The sequence below is a fragment of the Ammospiza nelsoni genome, chromosome 5 (assembly GCF_027579445.1).
Source record: "Ammospiza nelsoni isolate bAmmNel1 chromosome 5, bAmmNel1.pri, whole genome shotgun sequence".
Classification (NCBI taxonomy): domain Eukaryota; kingdom Metazoa; phylum Chordata; class Aves; order Passeriformes; family Passerellidae; genus Ammospiza; species Ammospiza nelsoni.
This window is the reverse complement of record NC_080637.1, coordinates 65,069,042-65,091,223: the sequence shown is the minus strand read 5'-3', so window position 1 is coordinate 65,091,223 and position 22,182 is coordinate 65,069,042. Positions and strand designations below refer to the sequence as shown.

General features: G+C 36.3%; 1 protein-coding gene across 2 annotated transcripts in view; it reads right to left on the bottom strand.

Annotated features, from left to right (window-relative positions):
* The window catches only part of PARPBP (PARP1 binding protein), a 39,532-nt gene that overhangs the window by 12,917 nt on the left and 4,433 nt on the right, over positions 1-22,182 (bottom strand). For both annotated transcript variants that reach the window (XM_059472942.1, XM_059472943.1), the window contains exons 3-8: positions 19,376-19,603; positions 18,402-18,509; positions 16,784-16,954; positions 15,019-15,173; positions 4,602-4,785; positions 304-482 (exon numbers count right to left, since the gene is read on the bottom strand). In XM_059472942.1, coding sequence (XP_059328925.1) covers positions 304-482; positions 4,602-4,785; positions 15,019-15,173; positions 16,784-16,954; positions 18,402-18,509; positions 19,376-19,603 — 1,025 coding nt within the window. The remainder of the gene's footprint in view (positions 1-303; positions 483-4,601; positions 4,786-15,018; positions 15,174-16,783; positions 16,955-18,401; positions 18,510-19,375; positions 19,604-22,182) is intronic.

The following is a 22,182-nucleotide window of genomic DNA, read 5'->3' as shown; positions in this document are numbered from 1 at the left end:
TCCTGGTCAGTGCCCACAGAAATGGGTTTTTGGGTGTCCTTCATAGAGTTTGTGCAGCCCAGAAATGCACTATATCAAAAAAATCCATGTTACAAAAGTATCTAGAAAATACTAATGAAGATTCAGAAAACTTTTGAAAATTCAAAACTGTTCTAAAATTGCTTTCCCTTTACACCTAATCTCACAGCAGACTGCACGTTGGTTATTTGCTTCGTGTAAGTAACATCAATGCTTTGTTAGACTCAGATCCTTAAAAAAAGCACAAACAAAGTAGCACAACAAAAGAAACCTCCTAATACTTACCTGAAGAGCGTCAAAACAGAGGTGATGCCACACAAATTTAAGTTTTCATTGTCACACAACAGGTCTGCTTTGTTCTGGGTAGGAGGACTGACAGCTTCTTCATCCAGAAGAACTAGCAACACTTTTATAGTATCTCTGCCACAATAAGCAGTGCCATGATTTATGGAATACAATTTTGGCTGAAAGTAAACAAAAAAGGAACATAAAACAGCAAAGTTCATCAAGCCAGACCAATAGCTCAGCTCCAAAATCAATCTACATCAGCACAAGGCGTGAGAATCCCCTCCTTCCCTTTTACAGTAAGTGGAATTTATGCAGAATTACTCCATGGGAAAATTTTTCTCATCCCAAGTAGTTAGTGAAGTTTAGATCACTGACAGCTACATGTATGCACTTATGAGTAAGTCACACAAAAATATATAAATCTATGCTGAAACTGTGCAGCAGAAATGAACCTCCTATTTTCTGGTACACAAACACATCCTGGTGAAGTCCAACCACTCTGACTAACAATCTGCTAAAGCAGTTGGTTAAAAGTGAGATTTCCATCAAGATTTGGCAACAGAGGTACGTGGCACAATTTCCTGTTGTTTGGGTGAATTCCCCATAATTTTCCACTAGAATAAAGAATTCCTTACAGAAAAAACCAATCCGCATCTGGAAGTGCTCAATGCAACAGTCAGCAGTACAGATGGAGAAATCCATAGCCACTGTGGGACTTAAAATATCTTGAAAGTTGCTATATTTTTCTTTAAAGGTACTAGGAATTCCACAGAGAAATTTAGGGCTTAATGCACAGTGGTAGTTATTTAAAAACTATAGGCTCTCTTACTCACTAATACACAGAAACATTGAATACTCTGACTTTATTCTGAAGGGCAAGACAAGCAATGAACTGCATTTATCTCATCAGTTAACTGCTTTTAAACACAGTCTTGAAAAGATCAAATTCTATTTTTCTCTCTATTTGATTACATCAATTAGTGTATGTAGCTTTCAAGAAACCATAGCAACACATGTCAGTCAGCTACTATAAGTTATAATCAATAGCTAGAAATAGCAATTACAGAAATGGATGTTACTTGGCTTTACAGAATTGGCCTATTTCAGTACCATTTAATTTCCTCAAAATGTATTCTGAACCCCTTCAGTGATTACATCACCATAACAGATTTTTATTAAATGTCACGTGTGCCATTGTGAATTTGTCTGAATGAAAGAAGTACAAACATGGCATCATCTTGACTGATGATATACAAAGAAAAAAAAATCTTTAGAAATAAATTTCAGAAATCTCAAGTACTACAACACCGGAGGCTCACTCTATACTAACCATGGACAAAAGTCCAAGGCAAAATAAGAATTCTAGGTAAGACAACAAAAAGATCTCAGTAAGACAAAAAAAAATCATGCTTATAAATGAGTCTAATCATGAATCAAATTATTTTTTTTAAATAACATAGTTACAGCCAGATTCCAGTAGTAATTTTCTTAGGCAGAAATAAATAATAATTCCCATTAATCACTCGTGCAGTCTTCAACAAAAAATAGTTCTTCCTGCTGCATAAAATAATAAGATCTCCTGGAGCTCTAGATTCTTATAAACCAGGTACTTGGAGGAAAACTGAGCAATGATGGAAGAAAACTGCCACTGCCAGGAGAAATGCAAATATTTTTCTAACAAAGTTACACTTTTCAGGTACATTTTATGAGGAAGCAGCTTTACCAGGAGCTAGTGGAGGCATAATTTTCACTTCTACACTTAAGATCGTATTTTAAATTTGCACTCAAAGAAATTATTTAATCTCTTGCATAAGAAAAAAAGCCCAACATCCTATCAAACCAACTTAAACTGAATATAGATAATTTTTTCTGAAAAACTATAGCATCAGGGGGCTTTCTTATTAAGTGAAATCAAAACAAAACCCCCAAGTTCTATGTAAGAGTCAGAACAAAGCCTTAATCTTTGCTGTCCAGAGATCTTAATAGAACAATACAGATGTTCTAATACCTAATAGAGTTTAAATTACTTTGGAAAACTTATTGGACTTTCTAAATTTTGCTTTCTCTTTTCATTACAAAAGGTAACCTGCCCCTACATATGTTTAGTAACATCCACACCAAGTGGTTCCTCCACACCAAGTTCCACTAAAATATGCCATTTGGTATCACTATCTTAGCATTTGTCTAAGCTCCCTTTTTCACTCCTCAGCTCTCTGAATGACATGCTTAAGGACAATTGTTAAAACAGAAATTCGTCACAATTTTCACAGCCTTCACTTAAATCAACAAAAAGAACTCCCCACACCAAAATAACAAACACGATGCTGACAAAGGCAAACAATTTACACACATGCTACCCCTCATCCCTCCACAATTACAAAAAAATAAGTCTCCCCACAGTTATTCTGTTCTCTACCAATGTTCAATCCACATTTGCCCATTACCTCTCTCAACTATTGTCCTTATTTCTAATTCCTCAGGCCCCACAAAGGACTGCGCTGGCTGACCCTGGTTAGCTGCCAGTGCTCACCAAGCTGCTCTACCCTTCCTCCTCCTAAACAGAATAGGAAGTGAAAAAATCTTGAAAACATCCAATGGAAGTAAGATGAGGCCAGATTGTTCACTTACAAATCATAAACAAAAGAGATTTGACTTTATGAAATTCATTTATTGACATTTAATCATAATGGGATCCCTTTCTTCTTCCCTTCTTCTGCATGCTCAACTTTTCTAACTCCTTCCCTCAAATGGCACAGGGGGATGGATGGGGAATGAGGATTGCAGCCAGTTCCTAACACTTTGTCCCTTCTGCTGCTTCTTCCTTACACTCTTCCTCTTGTCCTCATCATGGAATACCTCCCTGGGGATTCAGCCCTTCATGAACTTCTCCACTGCAGGCCCTCCCCACATCATCAGGATACAACCATCTTTGCCATCTTCTGCCTCTACAAGGATACTGCTAAACATTCCTACAGAGTCATCAGACTATGAATTTCTGGAGAACAGTAACAAATAAATATTTTGGAAAAGCAATGGTGAATTTCTCTGAAGAATGAAGTTATAATAAAATGCTTTTACCTGGCTTATAATGATCTACATGATTTTTTAAAATTTCATTGGTAACACAAGTAGCTAAATAAAGACAGACCTGATGATAGTTATAATTTTCTCATATGGGAAAGAGAAACAAATAGAAGGACATGAAAGAGAAACACAGCAATACACTGAATAAATATTCATAGCAAAGAGGAAAATGAGGATGAAATATATATCCAAGATACTCAGAGGAAACACGCATTTAAACCAGATTAACTAGCCAATAGGGTCTGGCTGGTTTTACCTGTCTTAAAAAAGAAAAAGGATACTGAAGGTTTGATTAAAATTTGTTAAAAATCTTTTGCTACCATGGCATAAATCCAATGACGTCATAAAACAAAGCATCCTAACAATTCTAAACACATTGAAGGTGTCTATAATTTTTTTCTAATTTGCTAGAAAAACAAATGACATTAGATATCTTATACATCAATTATATAAAATAAAATAATTAAAGTTGGTTGATTTTTTCATCACAAAAAGATTATAATCTAAAACTGAGTAGATTCACAGTACATGAACCACAAACAGAAATCTTGTATTATGCCCTCAACACCTGACTTACAGAACTTAAAATATCCTGATTCCTTCCATGAAAACAAAGTCATTAATAGTTTCATTACTGTCTTGAAACACTAAATGAGAAAAGCTTACACATCATTGTTGGGGCTTTAATTCCCTTCCCACTCCACATTCTACCATGCTTTAGATTTCTTACCTATTTAACCTGACCTTGAAGGCCTTACCCTTTGAAATACCTGATGCTAATTAAAAACTGTGTATTTTAATAAAAAATTACTGATATATGTTCTCCCATCTTAATTCTACTTTCATGAGGTTCTTTTGTTTGGAAATTTGTTATGGATTTACTGCTTTGAAATTAATGGCAAATCTGACACTTCTTAGTATCTGAATTTATCATAACTGCACAACCAAATTAAGCTTTGAAGAGTATTTTACTTGCAATTTTAAGGTAAGAAATTTAGTTTATGTAAATCAGTTCTTTGATATCCACAGTGTAATCCTCAAGTGTAAGTCTTTCAACAACAGTGTAGAGGAAATGACTACTTTTATACAGTTAAGAAAAAGATTACACTCTATAGATAGTCTTTTAAAAATGTAAAAGAAACAAAACAGGCAAAAGATTTTTGCTTTCTTATAAAGCTAAACAGCAAAAAGAACAAAAGAAGTCCCATTACCCGTGCTGGACTGACTCCAGTAGTGCTAGCAGTTGAGGTCTCCTGCTGTGAATCGATAATATTTTTAATCTTCAAATCCAAGTCTTGTACAGCTTCCTCTACTGCCTGACAGAAAGGATCCCCATTGCTTCGGCCTTTTATCAAATGCATCTTCACTGTTGACAGAATTCGCCCCCCTGCAATTCTGAAAATAGGCACAGGGTCATCTCCACATTAATCTTGGCAACACTTGAGTACACCTATTAATGCTGAACATTGCCAGCCTTCCCTACTCATCAGAGAGAGCAGCTTTGATCTTTCAAATCAAACAGCACCATAGATGTATTGTTTAACACAATAGTTTGCTAAAAAAAATAATTATAAGGTAATGAGTTTAGCATTTAGTAATACTCTGAGCTGCAATACAAAACTAATGATCCTCCTTAGAGGTTCAAAGAAAAGTACTTTCTTTAAACCTGTATGTACAGTTTTGCTCAAACTGTTAAGTGTAAACAAAATTTTTCACTGAAATATGCATTCCTGTTTAATATCCCATTAGATTTGAGTTTCTGTGCTTTGTGAAGGTGCTTCAAAATCCCAATCTTCTTTCAGTTTTATTTAAATAGACAGTGATTAGACCACATGAACTTCCCTATTAGCTCTAAAGGCACACTCCATTAATCTCTTTCTTCAGCACATGTGTCTGACCACTTTAATTAGGATTTTGTGAAAAAGAGAATAAGCTCCTTGAGTTAAAAGCTTAACAATTTTTTCCAGTACCTAAACAAAACACTATGTATGTTCTACCATTGCTTTGTCTTGGGTAAAGAAAATAAAGCATTACAAGAACCACTCAGCTCTCCTATATAATAATGCATCTCTTCCCCAAAGTTGTTTTTTTTTTCCTAAATAAGGTTTGCAGTTCACATCAAAGCAGAAATGAGCTGTTATTGGCACCTACAGTAGACTTTTTAGCACATTTGTGTACATTAGTACATTCATGATGCTGCAAGCGACAGTTCTGTCAATACCCCAAAGCAACGGCTTCATTACTTCAGGTCATATAGCCAAGAGTGTTATGACCTCAGTTTTCAACTTCCTTCATCCTTATTGGTTTCCTTCATGTTCCTGCCAGCTTCCCCTAAGATGTAACCTTGCAGCTGTAAATGAAGATATATTTTTTACACATTAAATTCTGAAGATAAACTTTAGAACTCCAGTTGGGAGAACCTTCATCAAATGAAACTCTTCATGTTTAAATTCATATAAAATACAAAATAATTGGGCAGAACTAGATAAAAATAGGAATTGAGTCAGAGGAAAAATAGTTTGTTTATATTGTTTCCGCTTAAAATACATGGAGGGAACTGGGCCAGAGATCTTACTGTTTTGGCTTATTCTGGCTGGAAAAGACTCCTCTAAATAACTTGAAAAACCTGACATTAACATGAAACTTTAGGGGGGAATTGTTGTTGGGTTTTGTTAAACAGGAAAAAAACAAATATTTCCACACAATTCTCAACTTCAACTTTTACAGACTAAAGATTATACAATTCACATTAGATTTGCAGGCTTCATTAAACAGAAAAACTTATGCTTTGAAGAAATTTAAGCACTGTGTATGTACTTGGCCAGAAGAAAAATCACCATGTCCAGTCTCTCTGTAGGCATGTCAAGACCCATCCAGATCTTGGAAACAACAGTTTAAAAAATATAAAAAAATCTATTGTACCACTTCCCCAAACCCCACAATTCAACCACAAAAGAATTAAAAGTTCAAAGGGAGGGAAAAAAATGCACTGCGAGTTGTCAAGAGGTAAGGGGAGAGAAATGTTGAAGAACAGTTCTGTTTCAGAGATGCATATAGGAACTGCAGCCAAGTCTCCTGATGATTCTTGCCAGACTGATCTGTTTTCCTCAATCCTAAACTTATATTTTCCAAAATCATATCCTCAAATGAGAAAAGTATTGTATTAAATGAGAACTAAACTTAGAACTTCAAGACAAATAAGCAGGTGAAGGGATTGACTTAAATTCCCTGTTAAAATCTGATTCAGTTATTTCTGTCTACAGATATGTTGAACTTATTTGTAAATAAGCAATAAATTTATCATTTCCACACATTTATACCCATATGTATCCTGGAAGAAAAAAATATTATTAAACAACTATTATACAACAGTTAATTAACATAAGCCTGCCCTTAATTTAAATGCTTTGCTCTGCATGTAACTCAATTACAGATTCATAGATTTTCAATGGGAAAAAATAAACAGAAAATATTTTTGTGAAAGGTTATTTTTTTGCCTCTATTGCCCAATGCCAACTAAAGATATTGGCTAGTGGAAACAAAGTTCATTTTATCTCTTCTTCTCCCCATATTCCTTCTTTTCCAGGAAAGAGCTCCAGTCTCCTATCAGATATACAGAGTACTAACTGGAGCAAGAAAAAGTTTATTTATACTTCAACTAGAATTTATATCAACAGGCCAAGACATAAAAGGCTGATTCAATGTGTGTGGATTAGCACTGAAATGTCATGCCACAGATTATGCCAATTTACACCAGAACACAAGTTGTGTTGTGTCATTAGACACATATATCTTTATAGATATATATTCATATAGATATAACTGTAAAATGCTGAATCTAGTTATTAGATCCATTTCTAGTGAGGTTCAAAAAGATTAAAAGCATGATAAAAGGACAATGTGGTAAAAAAGCACCTGGGGTGTTTGGGATTTTGTTTATTTTACAAAGATAACACCCTATTATAGATTGCTCTGTTATTACTCTTTCATAGATTTATATTACTCAGAAGATCAGTTGAACTTGAATGAACTTTAAAATACCTGATGTTGCACTAAAATATATTTACAGGAATAAAATAAAGTTGGAAACATTATCGACTTTGCAAATCCTAAACAGCTAGAAGGACCACAAAGGTTTGTTTTAAATATGGAATTACATGGGCATGCCTTAGGATAATTTTTACAGCAGAAAATGAACTTTTATTCTTTTTCATTCTGAAAGAGAAGCAAAAAAACTATTTGAATTCAGGAATGAACTTGATATATTAAACAAAGCAATGCCATTTGCCTAAGGCAATTGGGAAGACCTTATCCCTTCTAGTCAGCGCTCCTGCTAAAAGGTTTTCTGTGATGTTCCACTCAGATCACAGGTTACTGAGATAAGCTACTCTAGGATAAAGTGCTTCACTATCATCCCATCCACAGTCTAAACTGATGGAGGACTCTCATCAAATCCAGTCATCAGTTGCCACTATGACAGAGATTGTAAAAGAAAACTTTTTTAAGAGCTAGTAATATGATTCTGTTCAGTCACATGCAACATTTCTTTGTTCAAAAGGTACAAACTGAAAGAAAACTCAACCAGAAAACCAAATTCTTTTTCTATGATAGAAATAACCAAAGGAAATTGATCAGTGTTATTATAAATGGAAGAAAAACCCAAACACTTTAGAAACACCCACCTTCCACCATCCAACAGAATGTTTAAACACAGATGCCTGAAGTCAGTAGTACAGAGGCAATTGTCACATGAATGGATCCAGTCAAGTCCAAATGTGACCATAAGCATGAAAATTCACAACACAGTTGATTTTAGATCAACTGACAGAAGGAGTGGCTTACCTTCTTCAGCTTTTTGAGCACTAAAAGAATAGACAGCTCAAGCAGAATTCACCTGTCTCATAGCTAGAGAAAAACAATTGTCTACATATAGATAAAATGAATCATATGTTAAAAATCCATTATTTGCACCAGGCCTTCTAAAGAGCTTAAAAAAAATAGTGCAATGTAAAAACTCCATTTGTTACACAGGCACTGGCAAATCTGATCTTGTGTCACCAGTTCCTTCTACTAAAAAAATTGACAGATCTTGTGCCCCCCTGAACCCTTTTTGCCTTACATCATCTCAGTCCCAACCTTACCTTTTTCTATCTCATTTTTCTTATCAAACCATCTTTCCTTATGTAGAAGTAGCTAATTTATGAGAAACTAATAGCACACTTTGTCTGTTTTGTTCCTACTGAGCTTGTCATATAAACAAGCTCCTCTGCTGACCAAAAATCTAAATTACAATGGCAAGAGCTCTCCCTCCAGAACTCAGGACTTGGTGTGAAAAGTTACAATGCAGAAACACTTTTATTTATTTTCTGAAAATACATCTTTTTTTGATAAGACTAAAATAGCAAAAACATGGATAAAAAATGTTGAGGATATGGACAATATTCAAAACCTGATAAAAAGCAGAGTCCTGAAGTCTATTCCAAGAACAGAAAAGAATATTTCAAAATTCTATTTTACTAAGGTCAACATTGTCATTCATTCATTTCAACTTCAACACAGGTAAAAAATAGATGACAAATATACAGCAATCTGACTTAGGCAGTGGGAACAAGTGTCTTAAAAGAAATCACAAACACCCAGTAATCACAGGGTGGGAGGAGATCACAGCCTTTTTTCCTTGTTATGGACTTAAAAGATTCTTTAGAACTTGACAACCGCTCAGTTCTCCAATTTTTTAATTTAGAGCTATAGAAAGAGAGCAGCAGTAATTCCATTCTCAAACACAAAACAGCAAGATGTCAACTAGAGCTCCATTTACCTGGGTAGAAGAATGAGACAAAACGTGTCTAGGAAGAAATACTATACAAATGTTTCTAAAGGAGCACTAACTGTACTTTTAAAGCAAATCTAAAGGCTTATTTCTTGTAAGCATAAGGTTTTAAAAATTAGTAGTTCATGTTCATTTAGATTTCAAAATTTCAACAATAAAATCCTATCACAGATATGATTTTATGTTAAACAACATAAAATCATAGATTTTAAATGTATCTGTAAAAGAAAAAACTATATCAAAACACTCACAGTACTTAAAAATTCTACCTCCAGCAATGCATGTATTAATCTAATTTTCTGACAGATACCAAAATTAAGTGAATTCCTTAGAGCCTTTGGAGCTTCACAGATTATTCTATCCATAACAAAAACATAGCAAAAAAAGAAACCTGTTGCAGAGTATTTTTCCATCTTGCTGCTGCTACTTTTGCTGTATTGGCTAAAATTTCTCATTCAGCTCGTTGGAAGAAATTAGAGAGACTTTTCATATTCTCCATCCCAAGCTTTGCTACCCAAGTCTGGTGGCAAAGTTGCTATAAAAGTAAACAGTATTCTTCCTAGAATAAGTCTTGATGAGCAGCCATTGAATTCCCTGTGAGAAAGTTCTAAAAGACAAAGGCGCTCAGGCAAGCTGCTATTAATCATAATAACATAAATTATATTATACTATAATAATATTACGAGCACAGGACCATTCCATCACAACACTTAGGAAAATATGCAGAAATATCAGCAGACAGCTTGGCTAAACAGTGAACTGATGACAGAGCTTGAATGCAAAAGGGCTTCACAAAGAATGGTGAAGAAGGGACAGATTATAAATTATCTAGAAACATCACCTGGGCATTTAGGGATGTTATCTGGAAAACCAAAGCTCAGCCGGAGTTGACAATTACAAGGAATGATACAGGAGCTTCACCTGCTGAACAAAGAAAATGAGGGACCTTTGCTGAAAGGTAGATTTTGTAACAGTGGGGGCACAGATAAAACAGAAGTACTCTGTGCCTTCTTCACCTCAGTCTTTAACAACACTCTGATTAGAGAATTTTTTCAGAAAAGAGCTGCCAGCAATGGAAGATCAAATCAGGCTTCAGTTGACAGTACTACGTTCAAGAACATTGAACCAAATGGACTGCATCCAACAGCCTTAATAGAACTGGCAAATGCCCTCATAAGAGAACTTTATATCATCTTTGAAAAGTCAGGGTGACAAATGGAGAAAAGCAAACAACTGCAAAAAAATCAACAAAAAAAAAACACCTTAAAAAAACCCATAAGGACAGTTTGGGAGATCACAAGTTCATCAGACTCACTTTGTTCCTCAAGAAAATAATGCAAAGTCTTCTAAGACCACATATCTGGACATATGAAACATTTGGTGGTAGCCAGTAACTATAAGGATGCAGTTACCAAATGTAAATTATGCCTGACTAATCTGTTTTTCCCTTTAACAAAATGACTGGATTTGCAGACCAGGGCAGAAGGGTGGGTGCCATTTCCCTTGACTGTAGCAAGGCTTATCAATACTGTCAGAGAATACTCTCAACATAGGAGTATTGATGTTACAGCCTGGATGGATGGACAATTAGAGGAGTTAACAACTGGTTGGATCATCATGCTTAGAAGCTAGCAAACACAATGTAACAATGGAGTAACATAAGAGCCTACCCTAAAACCTGTTTTTTTCCTATTATCTTTGGCAGTGACTCTCTAAAATTACATGCTCATCAAGTTTGCAGATGACACCAAATTGGATGGAACAGTCAATGCTCTTGAGGGCAGAGCTGCCACACAAAGATACCTGAACAGACAAGAGGAACAGGCTGACAGGAACCACATGAAATTCAACAAGACATGCAAAGCCTTGGAAAGGAATAACCCCTTGCAATGATACAGGCTGGGGAGCAGCTCTGTGTAAAAAACCTTGGTGCATGTTCAGCAAGCAAGCTGCAAGCCAGGAGCATGCCTTGGCAGCAAAGAAGGCCTACAGTATCCTTGGCTGCATCAACAGTAGCGTAGCCAGTAGTCTGAGGAATGTGATTATCCCTCTCTAATCAGCACTCGTTGGACCAAATTTAGAATACTGTGTCCAGTTTTGGGCCCCCGGTCCAGGAAAGACACTGATAAACTGGAGCAAGTTCAGCAGAGGGCTGCCAAGCTGGTCAGGCAGACATGCCCTGTGTGAAGCAGCTTCGGGAACAGCTTGTTCAGGCTGCAGAAGGGAAGGCTTCAGGGGGATTTACTAACAGCTTTCCAATACCTACAGGGTGGCAAGCAAGAACATGGAGCCAGACTCATGTTGACAGACAGTGAAAAAAGACAATAGGCATAAACTGAAACAAGAGAGGTCCCAACTCAATATAATTAAAGAACCCCACAACTTTTCACCATGAGGACAAAAGCAGTTGGAATAGGCTGCCAAGAGGGAGATTAAAAACCTCCAAGGATGGAGACTGTACAAAACTTGTCTGGACAAAACCCTGATTAACCTGAGCTGACTCCATAATTGACCCTGCTTTGAGCGGGATGTTGGACCAAAAACTTTCTGATGTTCCTTCCAACCTGAATTATTCTATAATCCCAAGTTTAAGCAATCCTATATACAATGTTTTGCATATGCTTGCACAACTTTCCAGCAACTTTAGACCACAAACCTCCAGGGCTGTGTGAACACTGTCCAATTAACTCAAACATTCAGCACAAGCCTAGATAGAGTTGAATTTGTTTTCTCTCCCCGAACACTACCGCACCTCGAGATGCAATCACCTTCCCAAAGGAAGCAGATGAGAAACAGCATTTTCCCTGTCGAGGGGAAGCAGAGGGCACAAACCCTCACGGCGGAGGCGAGCTGTGCGATGCTCCGGAGGGCTGCGGATGCTGCAGGGGCCCGGGATGCGGAGCCGCTCCGGGGCGAGCGGGCCCCGGCTCCGGTGTGAGCTGGGCGATGGTGACACCCAGCGGCCGCTGCCTGCGCCCAGGGCAGCGCCCAGCTGAGGGGAAAACACGCTGCCAACCTCCCAACTCTGCCACTCTACAAAACGAATGGGGATTTTAACGTGCATGTATATGTACACACATCCCCCTGTGGAAACCATCAAGCACAGTAACCAGCATGACAGCTTCTGTCCTCCAATTTTAAGTCACAATTTTTAAACAAACTTGGGAAAAGTCATTTCGGGAGTTCTTCTGGAGTTCTAAAAAAAAAAAAAAAAGGGTTTCCAGAATGATGGATTAGAAGTGTACCTTTTCATTTATACCAGCAGGAAAGAGTTTTCAGATCTTAAAGTGTACAATAATCATCCATTTCGCTGACAAATACAACATTGATATGCTCCTTGTCAAGAAGCAGGTGTAAAAAAGTAGAATATCGAAGTTTTCCATTGTCCAAGTCTTATATGTACAAATCTATTAACAGTTTTAGCATTACAAGTTTTACAGCACCCCCAATGTTACAAATACTCATACTACTGATTCTTGAAAGATTAGTGATGTCTTCTAGTATTGGACATCTAGAGAACAAGGAGAGGCAAACAGTTTCAACATGCCAGAGATTTTTAGGAATGTTGACTTCAGTGAATACACCTTGAAACTACCAAATTTCATTTTGTCTTTCCATTTCTCCCACTATCAGGAGTGCCATATTTGAACCAAACCATCATAGTTTCATTAAACTTCCACTCTGTTTGACAGATTTCCCTTTGTTCATCCGATCTACCATTCACTTTCTTAGCTGAATGATGGGGAGATGAGAAACACTTTTTTGTTACTCTCCATAGGTTAGCAGATACTTGGTTGCACAATGTCTCCCAAGTTTGAAATATATCAAGCACTTCCCACCACCGTCCAAGATCTTCAATTTGGTTTCTAGATTCCCAAAGCAAAGGAATCAGGCAGATGAAGAAAGCCTCTTTTCAACACGCATCCCCACAGTGACCCGCCATTTATTTGGCTACTTTGTATTTTGTGCAATTACAAGTTTCATAAGATGTCCACTGTAACAGAATTAAACCTAAATAACAGATTTCTAGTAATTAAGTAAAAAATACAGCATTTTTCTTGTGGCAGAGCCAATACAGAGACCTGGTTAATGCAGGTTGGCTAGTCTCTGCATCAAAGAGCAATGCTGCTGACAGGTTGTCTAGTTTGCCCTTGGATTTCTCAGTGGGTTTCTATAGATTAGGTAACTCAGGATTCTGCTGCATTGCTGCCTTTTTACCCCCTCTGGTCTTTACTTTGCAGCAGTAACAGAACAAGAGAAAATTTTTTGCACAGAACTGGATCCTCTGGAACTCCCAACAACTGGCCCATGACAGGCAGGACACACAGTCCTCATCCATGTGACATAGCAAACACTTGAAAACATCTATAGATACACAGATGAAAAACATACTTTATATTGCCAGGGTACAAAGGCCACATGGAGTACAAGAGGTGCTACAAACAGCACAGTACAGCCACCTCCCACTCCTGGTCAGCAAGACAAACAGCAATACTTAAATGTGTACAGGCAATTTAACAAGATTTACACCCCACAATAAATGGCACAGCAGGTGCAGCAGGGAAAGCTACACAGTAAATATCTGAATGCTAAGAAGCATTTCCAAGCTCTAGAGAATTCACCCATTGAGAAGCTGATAACTCCCAGCAACTATCTCACTATGATTTTTCTCACATTTAAACACTCTCTTTTACACAGAGCAGTAATTAACAAGATACAGCATTTTATGCTACACTTTACTGAACTGTATTCACCTGATACAGTCTTTTCATCCTAAAAATTTCATGCATATACTTATTTTTCCATTTCTCATTTTTTATCAATATACAGTGCCAGATATGATTTAAAGAAAGGAAAAACAGCATATAGTATATGTTGAGCAAATAGTTTTCTTTAATCATCAGCAGGGACAGTATGTCTCTGGCATACAGGATGTGGAAATGAAAGAATAAGAAAGACAAAACTGCAAAACAACTTCAGAAATACTTCCCACTTCCAGCTTCAATGGAAACTGAACATTAACCTAAATAATGCTTACTTATAATATTTTGTTTTCCACTGTGAGGATTAGACTCAATTCAAACTTGAAAAAAAAAAAATAGATTCCTTAGTATCAAGGACAGAACTATTATAGCTGATTTGCCAAAGTTTTGTATGGAAAAATTACTGATTATAAATGACAAAATTATTAATTTTTATGAAGCTTAAGAAAATAGCTCTTCTCCCTGTAAGAATGCCAGTACTTACCAATTGAAACCCCTGTATTACATCTACACTTCTCTAATTAACCACAGATTTATAAGCCTGCCCAAAACACTAACTTCAGTTCTTCAAACACAATCAAAATCAGCAACTCCAGAGTCTCCCTAAGAAATAATTCTTATGCTTCATTTATATAGCTAAAATGGAAGACCGAAAAGGCTAAATAAGCAACACTGTCATTTGTTAGCAGCAATAAAGACTCCTTTACAGAAGGGTAAACAGAATGAAATGACCAAAAGGAAGGAATTAAGCAGCAAGAAGTAAAGCACATATCAGTTTATGCACTTACCAGACTCACAAGTTGGAAAGTTTTGTAATTTCATTTACAACCAGGGAAGTAACCAAACCACCATTCATACATAGATTTGATAAAAATTGAATACCAAAAAAAAAAATCTCAAATTCATAAGCTTACCCCAATTGTTTTTCAATTATATTTTCAAATAGGGTATTAATTTTTTTTAATTTACTCTTAATTTAAAAATTTTGTTCAAGCACAAGAAAAGGAGGGGCTCACCAAGACAAAAATCTATTACCTTGTATTTAAGATTTCACCAACAACTTCCTGCAGCTTGTCAATAAAATTAACAAAGCTGGAAAGCCCTTTTACATGGGGTCTTAAAGGATCATACAAAGAAGATGCAGAGTCTCTTCCTCCAAGTTCTATGGTCCGGATAAAAGATGTTGCCATCTATTAGGAGAAATAGCCAGAAATATGAAACTACAGACAGACATGGACTGTACCTACATTGAAATGAGCCTTTCCTACAGGTCTGCAAATTGTGCAAAAACTGGCTGATAATAACTAGAAGATATAACTAGAAGTTATAGTGGCTGATAATAACTAGAAGTTTGATTTCAGGGAATAACTTCCCTGAAATCAAACAGCAGCTCCTATTTTCAAGCTCCGTACATATCAATATTTGCAAGGTCAAAACTTAAATTGAATAATAGTATTTTAAAAAAAAAACCACATGACAAAGTAAAAATAACTCAAACTAATTTCATGTTTACATTGGCCTTTTGCAAGCTTAGGACAAAAAACTTACTAAATCATCAAACAAAACTCTTTTGTTGTTGTGGCTATTCAAATGCTCCTGCTGGCCTCACAAAAACTGCTCTTATATTCAGAGGGCTCTCTATGACCCAAGGACAATTTAAAATAAGCATGTGAACGTTGACTTCAGCTTATAACAATTTTCAGAGATGCAAATAATGTATATTTAAATCTTATCAGAAATAATGACAGCTAAGGCTTCTGTCATTCTGAAAATGTCAATATATTTTTATATGCTGTAAGATAATGAAGATTTGCCAAAATCATACCTTAGAGTACAACCCCCAAAATTTTAAGGCAACAGTAAGAACAAACCCCTAGCAGTTGTCCAGGAAGGTGAAAGTAAGGATAATAATCCAATGCATTTCACACAGATGCAGTAATGTTAATTCTACACACAAATTTTAATGTCAGAGTACAGAGCTAAATCATAAAGCTCTAAGGGCTGGAAAGAGAAAAACTGGAATTACTCTAGCACAGAAAGTAAACCTGCCAGTATTCCTGTCTTTGTGCTCAAGATTTCCTATGGATCAAGGACACAATTCACAGGACTTTGCCTTCCCAATGGAAAATACTCTCATTTTCAGGATTTCTACATGACAGAGATGCCAGAAAAGATGACTTTTTTACACAGTAGAGCAGTTTCCCCTCTGGCAACTGTGAAGACATGGTAAATCCAGTCCAAACACATACAGCTTTTTTATACAATGTTCACAGAGCATTAGGAGCTAAAATAATTAAACCTGCAACTGAGATTTCACAACTTTTCCATATTTATTCACCCATAAAAGTTTGAGAATGCAGCTGCTTCAGTGACTACATACCCATACTGTTTTTAACTCAGACTGCTGTTGTGTGCACTGGGGTTACACTGCATGCAAAATTTAAGGACTATTTTGAGTGTGAGGGACTACAGTGGTTCTTTGGAGAAAGAATTCTTATTTGCCTTACTTCAACTGTTTTTGAGATGGTTCTTTGCTGACAACTAAAGAAGGATCCCCTTTTAGAACTCTTGAGATACACACAAACTATTTTTACTGTCCACCTTGAGATCCCATGACCAAACAAGAAACTGTTTCTCCCCACAGAATCTATCGTCTTTTTGGCTTTAAAATCCTGTTCCTGGTGGTACTTGACTCAGCTTGCAAACATCAGTGTTGCTTATTAGATTAAAGCCAAATTCTCTGTTTAGAGATCTAATTTATTGGCCCTGACTTCCAGGAAGATTCCTTTGACACACATACCAGAAAAATGGACATTTTTCTCTCCTCTGAGGCATGTTTGAGGTTAGTGAAGGCTTCTCTACCAAGTCCTCTGTCAGGAATATTTAGAATATGAGCCAATGCCAGATCATCCTTAGAATTTACCAAAAGGCTTAAATATGAACAGACAGACTTCTTTGCCAGGACTGCCACCTGCATGAGAAAACACCACACAAATTGGTCCTCCTGCTGCTGAAAACAATGTTTCATTTGATTTTAAAGTTAATTAGACATGTACTGATGTAGTTTTTGGAAGAATATTAATTCACCTTGCATAATTTCAAAATACTACTTTATGCATGAGGATTCTGGAAGTCTTGATGAAAACAAACATGATAAGTTAGAATTGCATACATGTGCTTGAATATTCACAGGGTGTTTGAGGGTTATTAAAATTGGTTATAAATTTCTGTTTAGAAACCTTCTCACAGACATCCTTTTTCTATCTCAAAGCAAATACTAGCACCATTAAACCATGTAAGAGTTTGTCACTAACTTCAAAAAGACTAAGATTTTAAACTACTTGCCAGCTCTGCCATAGATTCAGTAATTTTTTCTTTTGGCTTCCAGGGGATTTCAATCAAAGAAACTCCACTGACTGAGTTTGGACATAAATTGTCATCCAGCCCCACCCACATAACCAATATATAACACTGTAATTGCTAATATTGCAGCACTGTTCAAGATCCTGTGAGAACATCAGCCCCAGAACAGAAGAATTTGCAGTTTTGTTGCAAGCAAAGAAAAAAATAAATCAAAAAAAGAGGCCATTAACAGAAGAACATATAACAAGAAAATTTACACCTGCTATGGAATATCTTCTCATACCACAGTACATACACAACAAAAAATAGTTACAAAACCAAGCATGTACATGTGACAGTCTGCAAAGACAGTCCCCAGAGGAGGAAAAAAGAGCAAAGAATATTTTTACTGCACCAGTCAAAGCAGTAAGAAAGCCACTGTGTTAGTGGTAGAAGTGATGTTTAGGGGACAATCTCAGTTCAGAAAATATTTTCTTGTCCCGAAATATTTTGAGTTGTACCCAAAGATTGCTTTGAAATTGCCATTTATTACAAGAACAGCAAGTTTGGAAATTACTAAAGCTCCAGCATTTCAAATACTGTGAGAAAGTACCCAGAGATTCTTATTTTAGTGGTTGAAAGGGTAAAGGGAGAGAGCCCTGAAGTCCTCTGTTGGGACAGCCAAACCTTGTTTGCTTTGCTCCAGCTACCACTACAGTGGCTCTTCAGATTTCTTCCATATGTTAGGGACTACAAGCTAATAAAATGAAATCAAAGGAGAGTACTTCTTTTATTTAATGTGCAGTCAAAACAATGTTTGAGTGGTGGTGTATTTGTAGAAAAATTTGTTCTGCATCAAGTGCCTGTCATGCTGGACTGCCTTCCAGAATATAAATTTCAGCACACAGCCCCATACACACCTACAATAAACTCAAGTGATACAGAATTTGGATATGCAGGTTGGTCTTTTTTCAAGCCAGCCACATGTGAATAACAATCATTGGAAAAGAAAACTACGTTATATTTCATCTTTTCAATAGATACAGAACACCACAAGAGACAAAAATAATTTTTACCTTCACATGCTCCTGGCCCTGTCTGTTGATTCGTGTAGGAGTAGAAACAACAGAACCATCATTTTCTTGTGCATTCATTACACCAGAAATAAATTCCAACAGTTGAACCTTTAATAAAAAGATAATAATAAACTTAAATATGGAGATTACTAGAAAGAAAAGTGGGTTTAAAACCTGGTGTAAACCTGTCACTTTGCTAGTGTTTGAGGTCAGCACAGCCCTTACAGTCTACTTTTAGTTTTAGTCTTTTGAAATACAACTGTTCTAGTACAGAAATGAAGTGCCAGATTAAAAATAACTTAGAAATTATCTCAAACAGTTATGTTATGTTATACACTTGCACTAAAACCCACTGCTTGCATTTTGGAGAACATTAATATGTTATGCCAAGTTCAGGAAGAGCTCATTAACCCATCTAAGCTCTCTATCTTCCCCATGAAAACCAGGAGGAAAAGAAAAACACATTAAAACTCCCAAATAAACAAAAGACCTGCAATAAACTACAACAGAACTGTAACTGAGTGGCTGAACGGGAACTTCTGGAAAAAACCCTTACATGCAAATACATACATTATACAGAAGTTTTGTTTAAAGAGCATGGTGTTTTCCAAACTGTAATCATTGAAAATATTTTGCCTGCACATCAGCATAAAACCAAAACTCCATGGCATGTTAATTACTAAGCTTTGTTCCAGTTTTATCAAATCTCTACAGTTAATTTCTCATTCCAATTTATGGCAAGGATTCATTTATTCATAGAAGAGTTGTGGTACCTCACTATCCAGCAGGACAATAGAGAAATAATTTTTGAATGACTTTAAAATCCCTTTACAAAATTCAGTAATTTAAACTCAAGGACTTCCCTAAAGTTGTGAATAATCCAGAGCTCCTGTGTATAATTAGAAGTGCCATAAATCCATAACTGGAATCAAAAATGTGTCAAAACAACAAAAGAGGTCAAACATAATACTCACAGGGTATATGCTTTCATCTTCAGCTAAAAGTCCAAGACTACAGCACTTCTGATATATGTCTATTAAATCTAACATATTGCTTCTTGCTAAGAAGGCATGATAGGCTTTTTTCACATCAGCATAATTTTCAGGTTCTTTCATGCTTTCATACAATCCAAGTTTGTCATGTAACAAATAGTTCCATGTTTCCAACACATCACTAAGTGATACTGTGAAGTCTCCGTGGTGCTAACAGAACAAAAAAAAAAAAGAGTTTCATATTCAGCATAGTTTTGAAAACAAATTTAAAGCAAGCTGCAAATATATAAACAAACATATATTTGAAAATCATTATAATTTAAATTGATCAGAAACAAAGTCTCACATCTTTGCATTGACAGCTGAATATTGTTATAGTCTGTCAGCATTTGTTCCTGATCTTTAAAATACCAGGCATATATTATATATACCATGTATAATATATATATATATAGGCATATATAATATACCATGTATATCAAACTACACTCATGAGAAAATACACTGAATGCTGCAGGACTACTCCTTACATAAAGTTCTTTATTTGCAGAAATAGTTTTCAGCATGGCAGGCTTTTACTTCCCAAAGGGAGTAAATATGGCTCCCTTACTTTGTTTCAAGCAGTAAACTAGGAAAACACACATCAATTTTTAAAAAGGAGCTTTTCTTTCTTCTGCTAATACAGTTATACTTTATCAGAACATTGATAGTGCTGCTACACAGTTCTAATAAATGCATTAAAGCCATGCACATCCCTCTGTTACCACTACTGTAATTAACTATGCAGTATAGACTACATTATTTTGGTGAAAAATATCAGATTTTGTTCCATATGCCCCTCTGCCATCTCCTCCAACCACTTGCTTTTACCACCTTCTCTTTCACAACTTGTCCTCCTCATTTTTGTCCACACCCTGCTCTTTAAACTGAGTACCAGTTCCCAGCTCCTGCTGGTAAACTTTTGTCCACACTTCTGGTATCTAAAGCACTCCCCAGTATGTGGCAGCGAAAAAAGGTGGTTTTCACATTTCAAAAAAATGTGAGAGAAATGCCCTGTGACCAAGTAACAAGCCCTGCTTTGAACTGTCCATAGTGGCAGATGGCTCCTACAGCAAAGGTTTTATTCTATTTCATGACATTTCCACATTAAGCAAATTAATTAATTACTTATAAACACCATTAGCAACAGAACACATTAAATATGAAAACATGAGGAATTCTAATAATTTACGTTGTTCCAGCCCAAATGATCCCTCCTTTGGGTTCTAACACATTTAGCACGACTTTCTCAATAGACCTCATTAAATACACAATTCCAAAATCCTGAAAGTCAACTATTTTGATATTGCCTAGGTGAAGAACAGGGAGAGTAAATTAAAGAACATTCACACATATTAGCTTCAGAGCACTTTTCTGCCTTCTTATTTCTGCATGGGTTATGACAAATCAGCACTATGAACTTACATATTACCAGAATGTTAAAACTGCATATGTGTTTTCTGAAAAGCACCTGATTTTCATTTCAGCCCCTCAAAAAATTAAACACACAATCATATTATAACTCAATTTAAACAGATCAAAGCAGCAGTAGATGGGGAAAAAAATGTCGTTTTCTCACTTTATTTTGAATCAAAATCCTTCAGGAGTACCAAGTTAAAGTACAACTTCATAAGGTATCTAATAAATCAAAACCTTTCCTCACCAGATCAAGGGCCTGCAGAGATTAGCAAAGTTTATGTTAGTGCTGCAAAAATATTTTAAATCCAAATATTGCATTCCAGATATTAACCTTTGTGATCAAGCATTTACTGTGATGGCATATTCCATAACTTACACAGTCATTTTGTCAAGTCTCTGGTTTTAAAATTAATTTTAAAAATACTGTGGTGTTTTGCAGTAAGCATTTGTCAACTGGCTAATAGCTTAAGGAAGTTCAAAAAGTCCCATGTTTTCATTCTATTATAGGCAGAAAAAGTATTTCATTTCATAGGAATAGAACCAATACAGTATTATAAAGTATCCCCACTTCCTGGTAATACATCATATTAAGTTACCTGGGGACTCTGGTTTTAGAATGTCTCAAATCCAGTAGCATCATTTCATGCTTAAAGACACAATTTTTTACTATTTTGAAGGTATTGTAAGCTTTCTAGAGCTAACTGCATAGCAAATCAACATCTATTTTGACAGCAAATTGTTTCAAAAACCAGAAAGTTGCGCATTTCAGCACCAAAATTTTGGCTTCCACCTTCCCTAAACAAAGGCTCACCAACTCTTTTAGGAATACGTGTGTAAAAAACTGCTTTAAGCACCACCTCTATGTTGGGTCTGTTCTTTCCAGACATACTCCCAGACTACAGCATTATTTTCTGGCTTTGTCCTTGAGTTGGGTGTCTTTGATTGCCAAGCAAATTGTATTCGATTTACCCTCTGTTAGAGGTAGGGCAGTTGTCTTCTGTTAATTGGCCAGTTTTTCTTATCTCTTCCACAACCACTCCTCCCTTTGGGGAGACATCTGCTGATAAGAGGCCATTGAATGTCACTGCATGGCTGATAAGAATTACAGAATCCCATTGGGAGATGTGAGCCCAGAGGGAGGAGCCCAGCATTCCTAACTGGATATAATCTGGAGATTCTGGAACACCAGCATGGCTTCTCCACTGGATTTCCCAGAGGAACAGCAGCTGCCCCTTCCACTGGATCTTCAGAGGAAGACTACACCCTTCTCTACAGGATCCCTGCTCCAACAGAACCACACCTGACACTGCAGGAGTTCTGCAGCCACAATT